Consider the following 18,817-nt stretch of genomic DNA (forward strand, 5'->3'; position numbering starts at 1 on the left):
GCTTTCAACAAAGTACCTCACCAAAAACTCCTGAGCAAGCTTAGCAGTTAAGAGGAAAGGTCCCTCTGCAGATCAAGAACTGGTTAAGCAACAGGAAGCAAACAGCTGGAATAAATGGACAGTTCTCCCAATGGAGGAATGCAGAAAGTGGAGTCCCTCAAGCATCAGTATTGGGATCTGTGCTTTTTAACTTGTTCATAAACAATCTAGACTTAGGCGTGAGCAGTGAGGCAGCCAATTCTGCGGATGATATTAAATTGTTACAGGTGGTTAAAACAAAAAGGGATTGTGAAGAGTTCCAAAAGGATTTCTCCAAATTGAGTGAGTACAATGGAAATGCAATTTAATGTAAACAAGTGTAAAGTGATACACATCAGGACATAAAAATCTCAGTTTCACATAGGGTCTGAAATGGTGGTGACTTACCAGGAAAAAGACCTTGGAGTCATAGTGGATAGCTCAATGAAGATGTTGTCTCAGTGTGTGGCAGCTATCAAAAAAGGCAAATTCCATGCTAGGGATCATTAGGAAAGGAACTGAAAATAAAACTGCCAGTATCATATTATTGCACAAATCTGTGATGTAACCGCACTTGCAGTGCTGTGTGCAGTTCTGGTCACCTCATCTCAAACAAGTTGTAGAGTTGGAAAAAGTTCAGAAAAGGGCAACCAAAATGATCAAGATGATGGAAGAATCCTCTATGAGGAAAGGTTACAGCATTTGGAACTTTTTAGTTAAAAGAAAAGGTGAGTAAGAGGTGACATGATAGAAGCATATAAAATTACGCATGGCATGTAAAAAGTGGGCAAAGAAAAGTTTTTCTCCCTCTCTCCTAACACAACTTGGGATCATCCAATTAAGCCCAATGTTGGAAGATTGAGGACAGACTGAAGAAAATACTTCTATACATAGTGCATAGTTAAACTATGGAATTTGCTCCCACAAGAGGCAGTAATGGCCACCAACATGAATGGCTTTAAAAGAATTAGCCTTATCCTCCATGAATTTATCTATCAATCAATGGCTACTAACCCTGATGGCTACGTTCTACCTCCACCAACTGAATGCTGGAAACCATAGGAGGAGAGAATGCAGTTGCACCCAGGTCCTGTTTGCAGGTTACCCATAGCATCTGGCTGGCAACTGTGAGAACAGGATGCTAGATTAGAAGGGCCACTGGCCTGCTTTTATGTTCTTATGTCCAGTAGGTTGCTCTTATGTTCCTAAATGTAGTATATGCAGAAGGAGTGAGGGTCAATCTGGAAATGTCCTTACCATATCCACTCCAAATGTGCCTTTCCTTCTTGAGAACTGTTTTCTGAAAAATGGTCCTCTGTGTTTGTCATCAGAAGCCTGGAGTGGTAGGGGAATGAGTGACAAGACTGACAGCCAAGCCAGTGTTTGATTAATTTGTACGCATGCCTGTCATCTGAGTTGTGATGGTTACTGACCCTGCAAGCTCTCTTTTATGTCACCCTGACCTGTATTTGCTTCCCAGAGTCATGCCTTCCTAACCACAAGGCACACTTCAGGCTCTCATGCCACTCTTGTCTACCTGTCAGCCTATCATGAGATGTGGGATGAGACTGAGCTCTGCTACAAGGGCAGAGGTCTTCGCCAAGCTTGAGGAATCCCAATTTTCTTCTTCTTGACTGAGGTTGATAAGGGCACAATTACAGAATACTTAAACTTGATGAGTGTTCACAACTGTTATCTTGCAAGAGTATCTGAAGGGAATGAATATTTATTAGGGTATATGTAGGTTTCTTATACCAAAGTCAGGCATCAATCCACCTATCTTCCCAGGCCTACCTGAAGATCAACTTTGGACTTCTACCACTGAGCACAGCCCCCAATGCCTCCTGGTGGCAAAAATGATTTAGAAAGCAGGTGGCTCTGGGATGGGCGAGTCTTATCAGATTTGGGTTCTCTCAGTTTCTCACTTTCCAATCATAAATTCAGTTTTCTACATTTCCACAGCAGTTTGAGATTTTTTTAAAAAAAAAGTCTTCATGAAAATTCATCAACATTTAATGTGAATTTTTCCTCATACACACTTCTTTATCTAACATACACATTGTTGCAAAGCAATTTTCCCTAATATAATGTTTGCATTTTATATCAACTAATATATGCATTTTTGTGCACATTACTTCGCTGGAGACTGCACTACAAAATTTGGAGAAGTGCATTTTTGAAGGACAGCTAAGTTTCAGTTCGTGTATTGTTTCAGAAAGTGTGAATTTGATGTATTTGCCTTTAAATACAAACTGAATTGAATTTCTCCCCCACCCTAGTGAGGACCTACTAAGTGGATTATACAAGGTGCACATCTGCCATTTATTTTTTTATTTTAAGAAAAGGAAAAAAAGCAAGAAGGGGAAAAACCACCAGAGAGAGAGATGGGTATATACAATAAAAATAATAAAAAATAAAATATGGAAGTCCATATTGCAGACTGAAGCTAGATGTGGATCCTAGTGCTGAAAATACTTAAGACGGCAAATTTAGATGATCAGAGGGTCCTGATCCAAGTAATAAACTCACATTTGGAATAAGATTAATCAGATGCCAAGGAGTTCAGGATGAGGAAGATTAGTTAATTTCAAGTCGACAGTTACTGCTCTATGTATTAGATTAAATGAAATTAAATTAAAAGCTATAAAACTATCAAGGGTTTTATGGCAGCAGTAAAAGCAGCTTGATCCTTGTTCTTTAGGGTTACCAAATATCTACTGTTAGCACTTAATAGTAAGTAATGGAGGTTTTGTAATTTCCTACAAAACTACAGAAAAGCGTCAGAGAAGCTTCAAAGGTAGAGCAACACAACACAGTAATTCTCAATGGGGAAATAATATATTCAGTCCATTACTCATACATATTATAGATAATGTGCACGCCTGATCTCATGTTTCTTAAGATATGTTGCTGCCTTGGGCTCCTTCTAGGAGTAAAGGTGGGATATAAATTTAATAAATAAATAATAAATATGTGACATACTGCTTTAAATGTTAAAGCTGGAGGCATGCAACAGCATCTGAAACCAATGGAATGGAGATGATTTACATGAACAAGGGACTTACCCACACTGACCCCAAAAATTTAATATTTCCTTACTTGTTGTTGTATCATTAAGTGGCACAGTTCCATTGTCATGTAAAGCTTCAGTGTGTAGAAAACTAATGGAAATTAACAAGAGTGAACAGGAGCATTCCATCATGGACCTGTTAAGCAAACACACAGGAAAATATAAAACCCATTCTAATATAAATTCTGAAAGTCATATTAATATTATCACAGATGAGGTTTGAATGACTTTAAAAAATATATTTTAATCTGTTGCATCAAAAATCTTACCACCACTGCTCTAGTGCTCCAAGATTTACTCTATGCCATTTGGCTCCATAGGTTTTCCAAGATTGGAAAATTAAGGGATTAGAAAACTTTCCTATATGCATGCCAGGAATAAAAACTTACTACTCTGAGTCGCTTCAGACGTTACACAGAAGGTGCAACAGAGGACATGCCTCACTCACTCTTCCTGTTTTCAAAGTGTCATCTGCAATATGCAAAGTAGGGATTTCTAATTCTGCTCCCAACATTTGGCCTTCAGTATCTCACCATGGTAAAGGCGCACAGTTCTCATATTGCATATTACATGGGAAGCACAAAAAGAGGAAATGCAAGTCATACATTTCCTCTGTTGCTGCTTGGTTGTACATACAAAAACTGGGAGTGATTACAGGCTGTTGAAGAAGAAAAATCTGACACAAATTCTAGTGAGTATACGATTAAACAACGTATGCAGAAAATAGAACAAATTCCATTGTAATGATTATTTTGCAACAATCTGCTGATGTTCCAGTCTACTTTTCTTGATGACATCTTAGTTTCTATATACAGTTGTTTTGCTGTTGTTTTTCCATAAGCAAGCATTCAAAACATGCAGTCAGAAGTGGTACAGTTGAAGCTTTTACAATACTAACTCCAATGATAGAAAAAGCAATTTACATATATCTCAAAATTATACCCTTGCAAATGAGTACTAACATGTTTAGATGTTATAATACAGAACAGCAGTGTATGTTTGCCTCTCCAAAATTCACACACACAATAGGCCCAATTCGGTACACCTTGGGTGCAGCATCTACAGGAGGAGGGAACCTCATAGGGTGTAACATAGCCCTTTCCCCCCACCCCTTCTTCCTTCATGTTCACAGGCACTCAGTGCATCAGGCCACCATGGGGAATAAGTAGTCTCTACACACTTCCCATATACCCATCTGGTCCTCCTCCCCATGCTCAATCAATGAACACAAACCCGGCCAAGGGGAAGGGCTGGACAGAAATTTGGGAGACATACTCAGGCCACTCCTCTTTCTCTGAAATAACTTGGTACAATGCCCTATGAACCCACTGGACTGAACCCACTGTATTTTAATATATCATTTCACTCAACACTTGAACAGTGGGGCATTTTACTTCTCTGCATAGGTAAGTAGGATTATATTGTGAATGGGAAACAACTAGTTGTAATTTTTCCTATTATGTAAATATACCAGCACACACAGAAATCCTGACAGCTATGTAAAAGAGCATGTACATTTAAAAATATAAAAGTACACAGGGTTTTAAAATATAATTTTATCACAATTTACTGGTTTTAATATGAGACAACAAAGTCAGGATGTAACCTTTTGAAGGGCATAAGTGCATAGTGAAGGGTCAAGGACTTCAGTAATACCAGTTGCATCATCAGCCTTTCCTAAAGTGCTGTACAAACATCTCCAATCAAAACATATTTTTTAAGCCTCAAGCAGTCCATATTCATTGCACTAGTCACTGACAATCTCGGTAATAACAGGATAAACTACAATCTAAAAATTGACTCAATTCCTAGCTGGTCTTCTTTTAGACACACTACAAACAAAGCAGTGAGCACCTAAATTCTGCACTCCAAACACAGTTATGCTGACATGGGTCACATTCACACCATACATTTAAAGCACTATCATACCACTTTATTATTTATTTATTTATATCCCAGCTTTCTTCCTAGAAGCTCAGGCAGCAAACAAACAACAAACCTCTAAAATAAATATATAAAACATAATAAAAGCAAAGCATCTTAAAATATAATACCAACAAAACATCTTTAAAAAATCATAAAAACAATTTCAAGAAAGATGAGGACTGGGATAAGGTCTCTACTTAAAAGAGTTGTTGAAAGATTAAGGTCTTCAGCAGGCGCTGAAAAGACAACAGAGATGGTGTCTGTCTAATATTTAAAGGGAGGAAAGTCCAAAGGATAGGTGCCAGAACACTAAGAGCTACAATTCCTAGAGTGGTTTAACAGTCAATCGTTCTTCTCAGGGAACTTTGAGAATTGTAGCTCTATGAGGGGAACAGGAGTCTCCTTAACACTCTCAGCACCCTAATCAAACTACGTTCCCAGGATTTTTTGAGGGAAACTATGACTGTTTGAAGTGGTATAAAAGTATGATGTGAACGTGGCCATAGACAGATACTTCCAGACAGTATCACTTTTTAGCAAGTAGCAAAGTTATAATTGACAGGAATTCATCAGTTCAACAATAATATGAAAATTGAAATTTCTGTTACGGGCGTTACCAAAAAAATTCACAATAGTGATGGAGATAACATTCCACGGAGGTTCCTGGAGCCCAGTCATTGGCCTTGGGAATGGTGCCTCCCTCTGGGTCACCAGGATCCTTAAGAGAATCGGGGAGGCATGGAAAGGTGGATCCTCCACCGCAGAGCTGCAGGGTTTTTGAATTCTGCGGCTTGAAAGCCTCTGGCTTTGTGCCCTGAAATATATTTTAGGGCTTTCCAGTGGTTATTGATGGTGCCAGTAACTTCCTGCGCTCCTCTTCACTGATAGAGGCTGGGGCTTACTTCTGCGTGGGCATGTATATGTTTGCACCAATAAATACATAAATAAAAATAACGTTGCAAAATTTCAATAATTTGGCAACAATCAACCAATTATGATAGTCACTCTAACCTCCTCAGGATAAGTCAGCCGTATCTATCTCTAACCCTTTTCAAGCCTCAAGATAAGATATAGACCACATCTGATCCACAAAGAAGAAAAAGGAACAGCTCGAATATAACTAAATTCACATTAATACTTTTGTCACTATTTTAAACATGCTTAGATGCTATTGGAAAACAACACACATCAAAATTGCAGAATAAGAAAGTAGTTTAACAAGTTCTGCTTATTTTTATATTTCCAAGACAGAAGCAATAAATAAGGCAGTACACAAGATTCAACATAGCTGAAAATGATTCCTAAAGTTATAAATAGCTTGAAAATAGCACACTTGATAAACTGCCCTTCTCTGTCTCCCAATTATAATCACTAATATAGGCAGCATCATAAGCTTACCATCGATTATTCAGCTTATGAATTAAGGCAAGACTTCAAGAGCATACAGTGCTGCTTGAGATACCTGCCCCTCATCTATGAAATCCCCTTCCACTGGAGAAGCAAGCAAGAATCATTATCAGAGTTCAAGGGCACATTCCAGCCAGGCAACAATACCAAAAGAGCATGTGAAGCAAGTCTAGTGTGGGTGTGGCCTGAAGAAAGAGGGTGTTCCCAGTGGAGAGTTCCAAGGGCCAGAGAGACCTAGAGGGCTGTACTGGGCATAAGGTTCCCCACCTGATTTGCTATTTTGCTAAAAACCAAATTCAGTGCAGGTGTTTGGTTAAAATACATATTTGAATGGATGAAAACTCCTGGAGTCCCTTTTAATGAAGGTACACAATTGGGGTTAATCTCTCATTAAGATCTTGGGACAAGGCTCTGTTCCAAATGGACCTTCTGCACTGCAACAGTTTGATACAGGAACAAATCTTTCAGGCACCAGAGTAAGCCTTTATTATTCTACCACTCTTACACTTCTAGAGTTCTTCGGAGGTCTTTGTCTGATTACTTTCCAAATTAGTGGTGCTTTTATTACAGCTGTTTTTATGTTCTGTTTCTCTTTAAGTGTTGTATGATTATACTTCTATTTTTGTTTAACATTGTTGGCCTACTGAATGGTCTGGTACCACCTTATTCTGCAGTCATTGAAGCAAAGCTAGTATAGAATTGATTAAAAACTGATAGGGGAGGCTAAAGCAAGTGGGACAATCCTGAGAGTTTTTGTTTCTGATTTAATGTTGTAAATCACCTCGGTCTGAACCACCTTGAATGGAAGGACAGCACCGAAGTTTTCTAAATGGAAAAGAAAATGATAAATCTTATATTCATCCAGACTTAATGCTAAATCATGACTTAGAGTTACATAAACATATATAATCTCTACCTGGGCTCACATGCTCCCCCTCCCTCCCCATACACGGCAAGGGGGATGTCTTATGTTCTTATGGAAACTTTTACTAACTGTGCTTTTCATTAATTGTGCTTTTCATTAATTGTGCTTTGCTGTTTTGTACAAACTGGGAATTATGGTTAACATGAACTCTGGTTAGCTTCATGTAGAGGGCACCCACCTCTATTTCTCCATATTCTGAACCGGTGCTGGAACTGAAATTGGTGTCTGGAGGCAGAAATGGGTTGGATAAGGGCCAACAAACTGAAGCTGAATCCTGCTAAAATTGAGGCACTGTTGGTTGGTTGTTCCCTTGTCCAAAAATTGGATTACAGTCTGCTCTAGACAGAGTCACACTCCCCTTGAAGGGGCAACATCATCGCTTGGGGTACTCCTAGATCCAGCATTATTACTTGAGGCCTGGCATCAGTAGCAAGGACTGCCTATTTCCAGCTACAGTTTATTCATCAGTTCTTGGACAGGGATAGCATTGCTATGGAGATCCATGTTCTAACCTGCTGTTTACACTACTGTAACAAGTTCTACATAGGGCTACACTCTGCTGCAACTTCTTGGGATCAGTTTCAGTTGATGCAGCCTGATGACATGGACAAGGTGCTTGTAACAATACAGTCAGCAACTTATCTTCTTAACCCCTGCTCTTCTTGGCTTATTAAAGCTTGCCAAGAGGGTATGACTGACTGGATCCAGGATGTAATCAACATTCTTTGTGACAGGGAGCAGTCCCAGTTGCCCTGAAAGAGGTGGTGATTTGACTACTCCTGAAAAAGCCTACCCTGGGCCCATTGGCTTGTTGCAACTACGGCCTGGTCGAAAATACCTCCTTCTTAGGGAAGCTGATTGAGAGAGTTGTGGTGCATCAGTTGCAAGTACTCTTGGATGAAACAGATTATCTTGACCCATTCCAGTCTGGGTTTAGGCCTGGTTATGGGACAATTGGCTTTGGTCCCCCTGATGGATTACCTTAATCGGGAGAAGGACAGGGGAGTGCAACTGTGTTACTCTTACTTGATTCCACAACTTTTGATACCATTAAACATACAAGGAACCATTATTTATTTATTTATTGTTTAATCTGTATCCCGCCCTTACTCCCAGCAGGAGCCCAGGGCAGCACAAAGCGCTAAAAACACTTTAAAACATTATAAAAACAGATCTTAAAACTCATTAAAATGAAACAGCATTAAAAACATTTTAAAAAACAACTTTTTAAAAAAGTTAAAAACATTATTAAAAAACATATTAAGCAATTCTAACACAGACGCAGACTGTTAGCAAGACCATTAGCAAGAAACAGTCATCCTCACAACTGGGAAGGTAAACACCACATGTACTGTAATAAAAATATTTTGTCTCAATTTAACCCACAAGCAATGGCAATGAACATCTTGATTATTACCACACTGTCGTATAGTTACACTGCATTTTCTACAATATGCAATCAAAGACCAGTTTGCATAACACCATTTTTCTCCATGATCCCTCAAACCTTATCTGGTTATACACTCTCATGAAAAGCAATGTGCTTCAAAAGGTGGATCGAAGAGACCCACATGACTAGGCAGTTTTTGATACGACATAAGAAGATGTGTGTGTCTATTGTTCAAGGCTGGAGGAAATCAAGATGCTGCTGGTCATTCCTAAGCTTTTAGGCATTTGAAGTAGCTCTTCAGATCTTGATATATGCAGCAATTCCTATGATTGTGGAGGCTCAAAAAACTGCTGATGTGTACCTCTGCCCTAAGTCTACATGAAAGAAAGAGAACTGTGAAGTTGCAATCCATCAAATCAAAGAATGGGAGCGCTAAATTTCATCTAATGACAGCAAGACATGCAGCTGCAGTAATTAACCACAATCTGATATAATTACAACTAGCTTATCAACAGGACAATAAAAAAGAAAATTAGGAGAAATGTAAATGGTATACTGATTTCTTATATCATAATACACCCCTACTGCAATATACAGGCTCATGTTAAAGAATGGGGGTTGGCTGAAATATAATGTACTTCTATGAATTGAGTTGTTTTTTATAACTGCAAGTTCATGAAATAGTAAGATGAAGAACAGAGATGCTATATCAGAATAGTAGTAGAATAATTAGCCTCTCCTTTATCTGCAATGTAGCACTGAATATGTAACCCCACACAGATACTACCTTTGACTATAATTCAGACCAATTGACAAGAAATCTGAGGTTACCAGATTGCAGTCCATTATTTAATGTGCATAACTCTAGACAGAGCATTGTGTGCACCTCTGTTTCATACATGTAAGTATATTTCTCTGTACACTGCATAAGGACTTAGCTTATAGGTCAACATTCTTCTAAGGTCATCCAGCATTATAACAGCATATTGGCATAGCACATGGAAGTTAAAGCAAATGTTAATGTTGCAAGAGATCAAGCAAGGTATTAATTGCCAAGCTTTTCTAATTGTACAATTAGATTCCCAATTAAAAATAAAAATTACACAGACTAAAACAAAAAAAGGAAGTTATCACTCATTACCACCAAAATATGTTTTACCTCTAGCCTTCTAGGATTTGAGGGGGATGACTCAATGCCGGTAAATAGATATTATAGCCAAAAACTGTCGCACAAGTAGAGTGTTTTAAGCAGGCACAGAAGGTTTAAATCCCAGGAGCAGATTAGTATAGTAGAAAAAAGGAGGTTTAGTAATCAGAAAATCAGAACCACATCCAAACATTAAAGAGAGACAGAATGCTAACAGGGTATTTCTGGATGTGGCTAAAAAAAACCCCAAACTTTCCTTTATCCTGAAGGTACAAGGCACAGTCAGGCTTAGGCTGAAAACCTAACCATGCCTACTCAGAAGTACTATTGAATTCAATGGGGTTAGGCTACAGCCAACCAGTCATTTGGTAGGTCAGTCCAGAACGTACTGAAGAACCTACCTCCTAGTAGTAGTCAGTAGAAACTTCTGAAACATGGGGAGGGGCAAAGTTGAAGTGTTACAGGATCTGTTGGATCCTGAGCCAACCATTCTGTTGTCATATGTTAGCAACAGGCCTGATCTGGGCCTCTTTGCTACCTCTAGGTTAGGAGCTAGCACACAGAAGTCTTTTAATCTCCCCTTGTGCCAGCAAAGACCCCTTCTGTCTTTGCTGGCACAAGAAGCAGATCTGTGGATGTGGCAGTGGCTACATCACTCTGTTAAGTCCTGCCGCTACTGGTCGTGGGGTTTGGATTGCAACCTAAGACTTGTAATTTTTGAAGTCCAATTTATATTCTGCTTATAAAAGTCCAATTTTATAAAATGAACTCATTAAAATCTTTAAAAAGAAAAGAACTATGGAGTCCAAGCATCATTCCACCTTTGCTTTTAAAAGCAAGTATTGGGAAGGAAGGGGGAAATATATTCTCTGCAAAGTGATATGAATCAGGTTTCAGACTAAGGAAGCAACTGGGATAGGATTGTGGAGGTGGGAGGAGAAGAGCAGAAAAGATAGCAGAAGGAAGATTGCTGAGTCCACCCTGGTATATGTTGGAGGGAGAAGGGCATGCAGTTGCAAAGAGAGATAAGAGTTGGAGTGAAGAAATGGTTGGGAAGCACATTTCTGTTCAGAGCTCCCCAAAGACCGTGTGTGTGTGCGTGTGTGGGTGGGTGGGTGGCTGTGGGTGTGGGTGTGTGGGGAGAGAGAGAGAGAGAGAGAGAGAGAGAGAGAGAGAGAGAGAGAGAGAGAGAGAGAGAGAGAGAGAGAATGGATGGGATGTGTGGGAGAGCAAGTGTGGAGTGCTGAGCCAGGAGGTGAAGGGAGTATGTGTGTGTGTGCATGTGTATGTGTGTGTGTGAGAGAGAAAGCATCACATGCATGTGGATGCACACACAAATGATGGAGATGTGCATCGGTGGTGAGAGCGGCTCTGGCCCTGTCCACTGCTGGTTATCCTTGAGGGAAGGGGGTCCTCGGCAGAAGAAAAATTAGAAAAATTATCCATCTCAGACCTAGAGGTGTCTATTCCTCACGCTAACAAAGTCTGAGTAACTTAAGAATTTCATTTGGGAACCTCTGGAAATATTTCTAGGCAGCATTTCCTGAGGAACCAACCAATCCTGCCCCCATTCCAGTTTACATTACTGCCTGTCAAAGTGGAGCTTTGATGTTTTTAAAATGGATGCCAGTGATTGTTGAATAATCTGCAAAGAAAATGCATGTGATGACAATATGGGAAAACAACTAACAATGCTTGTAATTTTCAATATTTCTCCCCCTTTTATTAAACAGACACACCTCAGCATGAAGAACATTCAGAACACAGTGCTTATTTCTTATATATATATATATATATTAAGACAGAAAACTAACTGCACACTAGGCTTTCACAAGCTGTGTATTAGTAGTAATACCTTCCTATCAGGAGTTTGAAAATTAGTTTTTATCTGAAGATGTTAGGCAGCCTCTAGTAGATCCCTGTGGTTCAGAAAAATGCTGCTGACATTTGGCTTTCTGAGATTGTATTAGAGTAGAATTGTATGCCTAATTAAATTGAATTCTCTGATAGCATCCTAGGCTTTATTCACCATGACAAAACGTTACTATTGATTATATAATGTCTCACTTTCTCACACTATATGAAAACAATTATTGTCAATGCTCAATCCACATTCACATCTTAATTTGAACATACCATATTAATCTAAAATGGAATGCAGAAGTTTTGCTTTTAAGAACACCACAGCATATAAATAATTACTAACCCTCTGGGGACAAAGTTATATCAAAGAGAAAGTACATTTCTCTTTATTTAATATATGTCCCCAACAGAAACTTCTAGGCAACTCAAAATACAAGACTGAATAATAATTTAAAAAAATATTAGCACATCAAAAATTCATAAAAACAAGCTGTCTTAAGAGACACCTGAAACCAGAAACCTACCAAATCTAAAAGCAACAGCAATAAGATACAATAATAAATTATTTGCAATATGTTCACACTCTAATCCTCAAAGGTCAGATTAAACAAATATGCTTTTTTGGGGGGGGGGTTCTTGGGATGAACTATAGCATTACGGAAACCATTCCATCCTGCTTCTGTTCTAGTTATGTTCGGAAATGGTGCTTTACAATAAAAGCTGTCCAGAAGCTTAGCCAAGCTCCATCAGATCAAAGGCCATACAATCCAGCATTTTGTTTCCATACTGCAAATCTCAGAGAGTAACCAAGACTCTGTCCATAACACACAAAGCAAGAGCATTTGGATTTCCCAGCAGTATCATTCCTGTGCTGTCTGGATTCAGCTTCAGTCTGTTAGTCCTCAACCACTCAACCATGGAAGGACTAGGTTAGAGACAATAGCTCTTGGTGGCATAAAGGTTTCAGTAAACATAACATCAGTTTAAACCAAGTTTAATATGAAGTGATTCATGTCACTGCAGAGAGTAATATAAGCAGCCAATGTGTTTTTCACTTTTAAAGATTAAATATTAGCCTGTTTTTAAAAACATTAAATTGAATTTTAGCTTGCTACAAGAAAGATAAAGGTGAATAACAAAAACTGGTGAATTAAAAGACTAAAAAACAATGACACTGTGGGCGTATACAATATAAATATAATATTCCCCCCGAAGAATCATGGGAAATGTAGTTTGTGAACAGTGCTGAGAGTTGCTAGGAGAGGCCCTATTCCCCTCACAGAGCTAAAATTCCCTGAAGAGGATCTGACTGCTAAACCACTGACTCCAATGTTAAATTTCTTAAATTAATTAAAAATCAGCCAGGCCTTTTTTTAACTTTTAAACTGCAGAAGATGAAGGTCAGAGTACGGGGCAAGGTCAGTAATAGGATTACAGGTACTCTGTGAACATGGCTGATTTTTTATTAATTTCAACAAATTATGAAACCACTGTCAGAAAAAAGTCCAACAGCAGTCTGGATTTTTTTCTCTCTTTTTACACTTTGAACTCTCAATTCTCTCTGAGTATCTTGTATACCACCATGAAAACTCAGAGAGTTGTTAAGCAAGCATTTCTGAGTTCAGGACTATAAATTTTGTAAGGTTTTGTTTTGAAATGAGGTTATGGGAAGCAGTTGAATGGCATGAGGGGTATTTTCAATTTATTTATTTATTTACTATTTGATTTATATCCCACCCTTCCTCCCAGCAAGAGCCCAGGGTGGCAATTTAACACAATGGAATAAGTAAAATCCATGCTGTTAACAGTATACAGACACTCTTATGGCTGTATAATATATGCATATATGCCATGCCTGAAAAAATAGGTAAATAAAACAACAGATGATATCCAATGTTACTCATACTAGGTGCATTAATTTCAATATGTGTACTCTGAGTATGACAGCTCAAGATCATCTAATGACTACAGCATATTGGACAAGAATTTAGTAAAGTACAAATACAAAAATGGTCAGGAAGACTAAAACAGCTACTTCAAGAATATGATTCCTAACAGTCAGTATGCAAAATGAGTGAAAAGCCTGCTGTGTACACTATTTAATATCAATGGTGACAAGGTAAGTTTGCTAGTGCTGCTTACAATATGGCCATGGAAACCATTTTCATCCATGGAAGATGTTCTTGATTTTAAGGATCAATTACTAATTTTACTTGTAGCTAACTGAGATATATCCTTAAAATAATAACTATTCTGGATTCAGGTATCCTAACCATTGTTTTAAAATTTTGATATTTGCTGCCTTTGGCTCCTTTGGGAGGAAAGGTGGGATACAAATTAATAAGTAATAAATAATAAAATAAAATAAAAAGAATCAAATGAATGTAATATTATGCACATTGTAAAAGCAGTCAGTATGGATGCCACATCAAATGTCGTTGAACTAAGGAAATGCTTCGCTATCAATCCCTGTCAAAAGCCCCCCCCCGTACCTTCCCACTCTGGAGACGGAGCAGGAACATCCAACAACACTAGAGGCAGGACAGGCATACACATACACACTCACCCTACACACTTTATGCCCAAATGTAATCTTTTGAATACACGAAGAGAGCTTTTGTAGCATTAATTAATAGAAGTTAAATCCAACACATGAACAGAAGAATGTTCAAGACAAAGCTCAAAGAAGGGAATAGATTTGTGCTACTTCAGCAAATAGATACTAGATACATATTGAATAAATACTGGATACTCCTATCCTTTGAAACAGGACAAGCAATGCATTCTGCAGAACCTTCTCTTCCAACCAGCAATTCCCCTTTTCCATTCCTTCATCTACTTTCCCTAAAACAAGCCCATTAGGATAGCAAATTCATATTTACTAAGATTCACTTAAAGAAGTGAATGCTATTCCTATAGTAGACCCTTCCCCAAACTGGTGCCCTCCAGATGTTTTGGACTACAGCTCTCATCAACCCCGGGGCAACACAGCCATGCTTATGGGACCTGTAATAGAAAACATCTGGGGGGCACCATGTTGAGGAAGACTGCTATAATACAAATATAGGCCACTTCAGTCAGTGCTTGTCTTCTACTGGTTCATATGGCTGACAAAAATCAACACAAGCTCCACAGTCCACATAGCTGGCTTTTCACAAATTGTAGAGTTGTTAAAGAAAAAAAGGCACCTGCTTTTCCCTGAAGACACTTCCCTTCCAACTAGTTATGCCTTGTAATGGTAAAGCAAGAGTTCAGAGAGCTCCCTTCTAGATGTTCACCAGTGTGGTTTTTTTGGTCTTGACAACAGTGGTCCCAAATAGGTCTCTCAATATAAGTTTGAAGACTGATTTATCATTGGTTTCTTATTTTGGTAAAATAAATATACGCAGACCTGCAGATGGACAACATCATTTATTACTACAAGAAACTCAAGATGACTTTAATTTCCCTTTCCATGAGCCTTGTTTTATAATCCAACTCATTAGTGAGATGTCAGGCTCACCGCTGACTGACTTTTAAATTGGCAGAGTTCAAGTGACTAGCATTGCACTGATTTATTCTCTAATAATAACAAACTAAGGCACTAGCAAATCTCCTCCACAGCTGTATTTTGCTTAGGTAAGTGTGCCACACATGAAAAGAATTTAAGAGTTCCATTTATCTATCCATCATTTGAAAGTCAGTTATAGGTATTCCAGGAGTAGAATTCTGATGACAAAATCATAAATCTTAGAACGAAATGACACACTCAGAGCACCAAAGTTGTAAAACACATTTCCAAAAGAAAGAAATGGCTTTTAAAGCCCTCTGTAGATTCCTTTTCTGTCCTCACTCCCATATTATTCTAAGATATCAATAACAAATTAGCTTAAGTGGGAGCTCATATCCATCACTGTTCTAGTCACCCACTTTACCAAACTTCACCTTGTATGTAAACTAGGGAGACCTCTGGCATTAAAGTAATGGAAGAGGGCTCCTGGTTGCCTTGATAGCCAATTTTTCTATAGTTCAACCAATGCATTAACAGCTGCCAAATCGGTTGCTATAGTAAATATATGGCTTTATTAATCCTCTGGTGGCCTACCAACACACATGGTCCAACACCATACAGCTGAAAAAGGAGGAATGAGATATTACCTTCTGAAGGTACATCACCTAAGAACAGAGAAGTTTTTACACCATGCATGGGGAACCTTTGGCCCTGCAGATGCTGTGGGACTACAACTCCCATCAACCTTGACTAATGCCATGTTATCTGGGGCTGATGGGATTTGTAGTTCAGAAATATCTGGAAGGCCAAAGGTTCCCCACCCATTTTCTACACACTCAGTGGCCAGGTCACTTGTTTCTGGCCTACTAAAACCAAATTAAGTTTAAGGTGCATGCTATAACATGCATTAAGACAGTTTAGCCTTGTAAATAAATTACACAAAGTTTCTGGCCTGGAGAAAAAAATCTCTAGCCTGTTGGAGGTTGGCAGAGGAGGTATAGAGTTCTCCTGCAACAGCCTGCTGCAGTTCTGTGCAGGGCATGAAAGGGGGGGGGTTCCCTACCAGGCTGCTTGCTTTCTATGCTGGGCACAGAAGAGAGACAGAGTACCCCATACTTCCTCTGCCAGCCCACTCACTTGCTTGCATGGAATTCCTTGTCACCTATGGCTACTGCTTAAGGGATAGTTGTATGAGACAGGCCCAGGAGCCCATGGGCAGATTTCAGTGAAATAGCCTATATATGTGCACTGAAGCCTCAGAGCCGTAAGTCTCTCTGATGTCAACACAACACCTGCATTAGACAAACACCAATTAGGTAACATTTATAGTCCAAAATGACTTCACAGATAACGACTATAGCCCCCATCCAGTTACAACTTTGCCTGATACTCTTCTTGGCTAGGAGCAGCTGAGACAACAGTACCCTAATTACCTCACCAGGCTTGTTATGCAAGTAAGGCTGCAATCCAATACATACCAACCTGGAAGTAAGTCCCACTGAACCCAGCCGAGCTTACTTCTGATTGGCATACATGAGATTGCAGTCCAAGTCTGGTAATTCCATCATGGTGAAATCATAAAGCACTAATTTTGCACTGAATAGCAGCAGCAAATAGCCTGGAGATATCCCCAGGTTCAACACCTAAATATCCCAAGATGGGGTGATGATGGAGAGCATTCATGCAGAATTGAATAATTAATACACACATTTCATTTATAGGGGCATTGTAAAATATACTAAAAGAAACTTCTCAAAAGGTAATATATTGACTTCCATTTAAAAAATAATAATTCTTCCTGTGATCCCCATTTCAACAGAATTAAATTAGAAAATGCCTGTTTACTTGCCCCTCTACTAGTGTGATTTAGATTTAGTCAACTGTCTTCCCAGTTGATCCTCAGTGACTAAAGTTTTTTTTTTTTTTAAAGCTAAGTAGATATGGATCATTTTTTTAATATTTAGAGCAAGGCAAGATAACTGAAGTACAATTAAAACCAGCAGGGATAAATAATTTACTAAACAAAATAAATGAAGCTTAATCATAGCAATTCAATATGTTAAATAAACTTGTTAAATTAATAAGGATAAATCTACCACGTAATAGTTTATAATTGGTAATTATTTTTCAGTGCTCAGCAATTGTTGTGTTATTAGATAATAAATAAGGTTTCTAAAGACAGCACTTGGGTTAATTTGGAATAACAGCTTTTGGAATATGATTTAATGTATTTATTTAGGTTTGAGTCCACACACTGTTAAGAAAATGGCAAAAAACATCATGTCCATCACCCATCATCTGGGAACAGCTTGCCAGTGAAGTACTTACAAGCTGTCAGGGTCAACCAAGAGTCAAAACAGGAGCCTCATGACATGTGTGCTTTGGTGCTCCTCGCAATGAGCCATTCTGCACATCATGGAAGACCAAGCAGCCTATTGGTTCCTTGTGATCCAGTTACGAAATGCTTGAGCAACAACTGGAATCTGATCTTGCTTATGTGGCCCTTCAGCTTTGCAATAGATGCCACTACCCTTAAAGTCCCCTTTCCAGTCTCTGCCTCAAGGTTCCTTTCCCAGTCTCCCAGTTCACAGTTACCTCTTCTGCCTACACCAGAGACTGGGGAATATGTGCCCCCCCATATGTTGCTGGACTCCAAACAGTCCCAGCCAGATGGCCAATGGCCAGGTATAACCAAATGCACAGTTATAAGATGGGGGATACTTGGCTCAGCAATATTTTAGGCTGCACTGACAGAAGTATGTGATCGCCAATGATATGATGAAAAATGACTTTCCAAATCACATGAAGTACTAGTTCCCCCGTATTTGGCACTCTATCTGGTAAGGCCTCATCTTGAGTACTGCATCCAGTAAGAAAGATGAAAACAAACTGGAACAGGTTCAGAGGAGGGCAACAAGGATGATCAGTTTATAGTTTACATAAAAGCAATAAAATACAATATTTAATAAAATTTCCTAAAAACACAATAAAAACAAAACAAAATATAAACCATATAATAACAAATAAAAGTGAGCACCGTACAGAATAGAGAATTGAAATTTATGGGTCAGTCTATGAAAGTCTGTGTAAAATTTAAGTTTTTAAGAGCCATTTCAAGATAATTATTAAGTCCGTCCCACAAATGACTCAGAGGAGGGCATTCTAAAGGATGAATGCCATACCAAGACCTGCTTCTGCATTGTCACCAAGTGACATAGTAGTAGTAGCAGTAGTAGTAATCATCATCATCATCATCATCACTGAGGTTCCATTTAGTTTTTAAAGCTTTGCTGCCATCAGCTCCATGAGCCTGTCTTAAACCTTCTGACCCATAATATTCATATCTACTTTGAATTGTTGCTGAGCAATGAGTAATCAGTACTAGTACATGGTCTGAAGGCACATGATGCAGCTACCTTGCTTAAGATAGGTCTGGATCTGGTCAGTGCCTAGATGGGAACCCTTAGAAAACCTATGTATGCCTTGAGTTACATTATGAAACATTATGAAACAAAGGTGTGGTAACATTTAATTAATAATTTAACATATTCACCATTCCATAGAAAATGGTTCCTAACAAG

General features: G+C 38.7%; 1 protein-coding gene across 8 annotated transcripts in view; it reads right to left on the reverse strand.

Moving 5' to 3' along the window:
- The window catches only part of PTPRE (protein tyrosine phosphatase receptor type E), a 216,312-nt gene that overhangs the window by 86,379 nt on the left and 111,116 nt on the right, over window positions 1–18,817 (reverse strand). For 7 of the 8 annotated variants that reach the window (XM_061635662.1, XM_061635661.1, XM_061635663.1 and 4 more), the window contains one exon: window positions 3,118–3,224. The exons of the other annotated variant lie outside the window; for it this stretch is intronic. In XM_061635662.1, the coding sequence (XP_061491646.1) occupies window positions 3,118–3,224 (107 nt within the window). The remainder of the gene's footprint in view (window positions 1–3,117; window positions 3,225–18,817) is intronic. 8 annotated transcript variants of the gene reach the window in all.

This window comes from Rhineura floridana, chromosome 7 (assembly GCF_030035675.1).
Source record: "Rhineura floridana isolate rRhiFlo1 chromosome 7, rRhiFlo1.hap2, whole genome shotgun sequence".
NCBI classification, from domain to species: domain Eukaryota; kingdom Metazoa; phylum Chordata; class Lepidosauria; order Squamata; family Rhineuridae; genus Rhineura; species Rhineura floridana.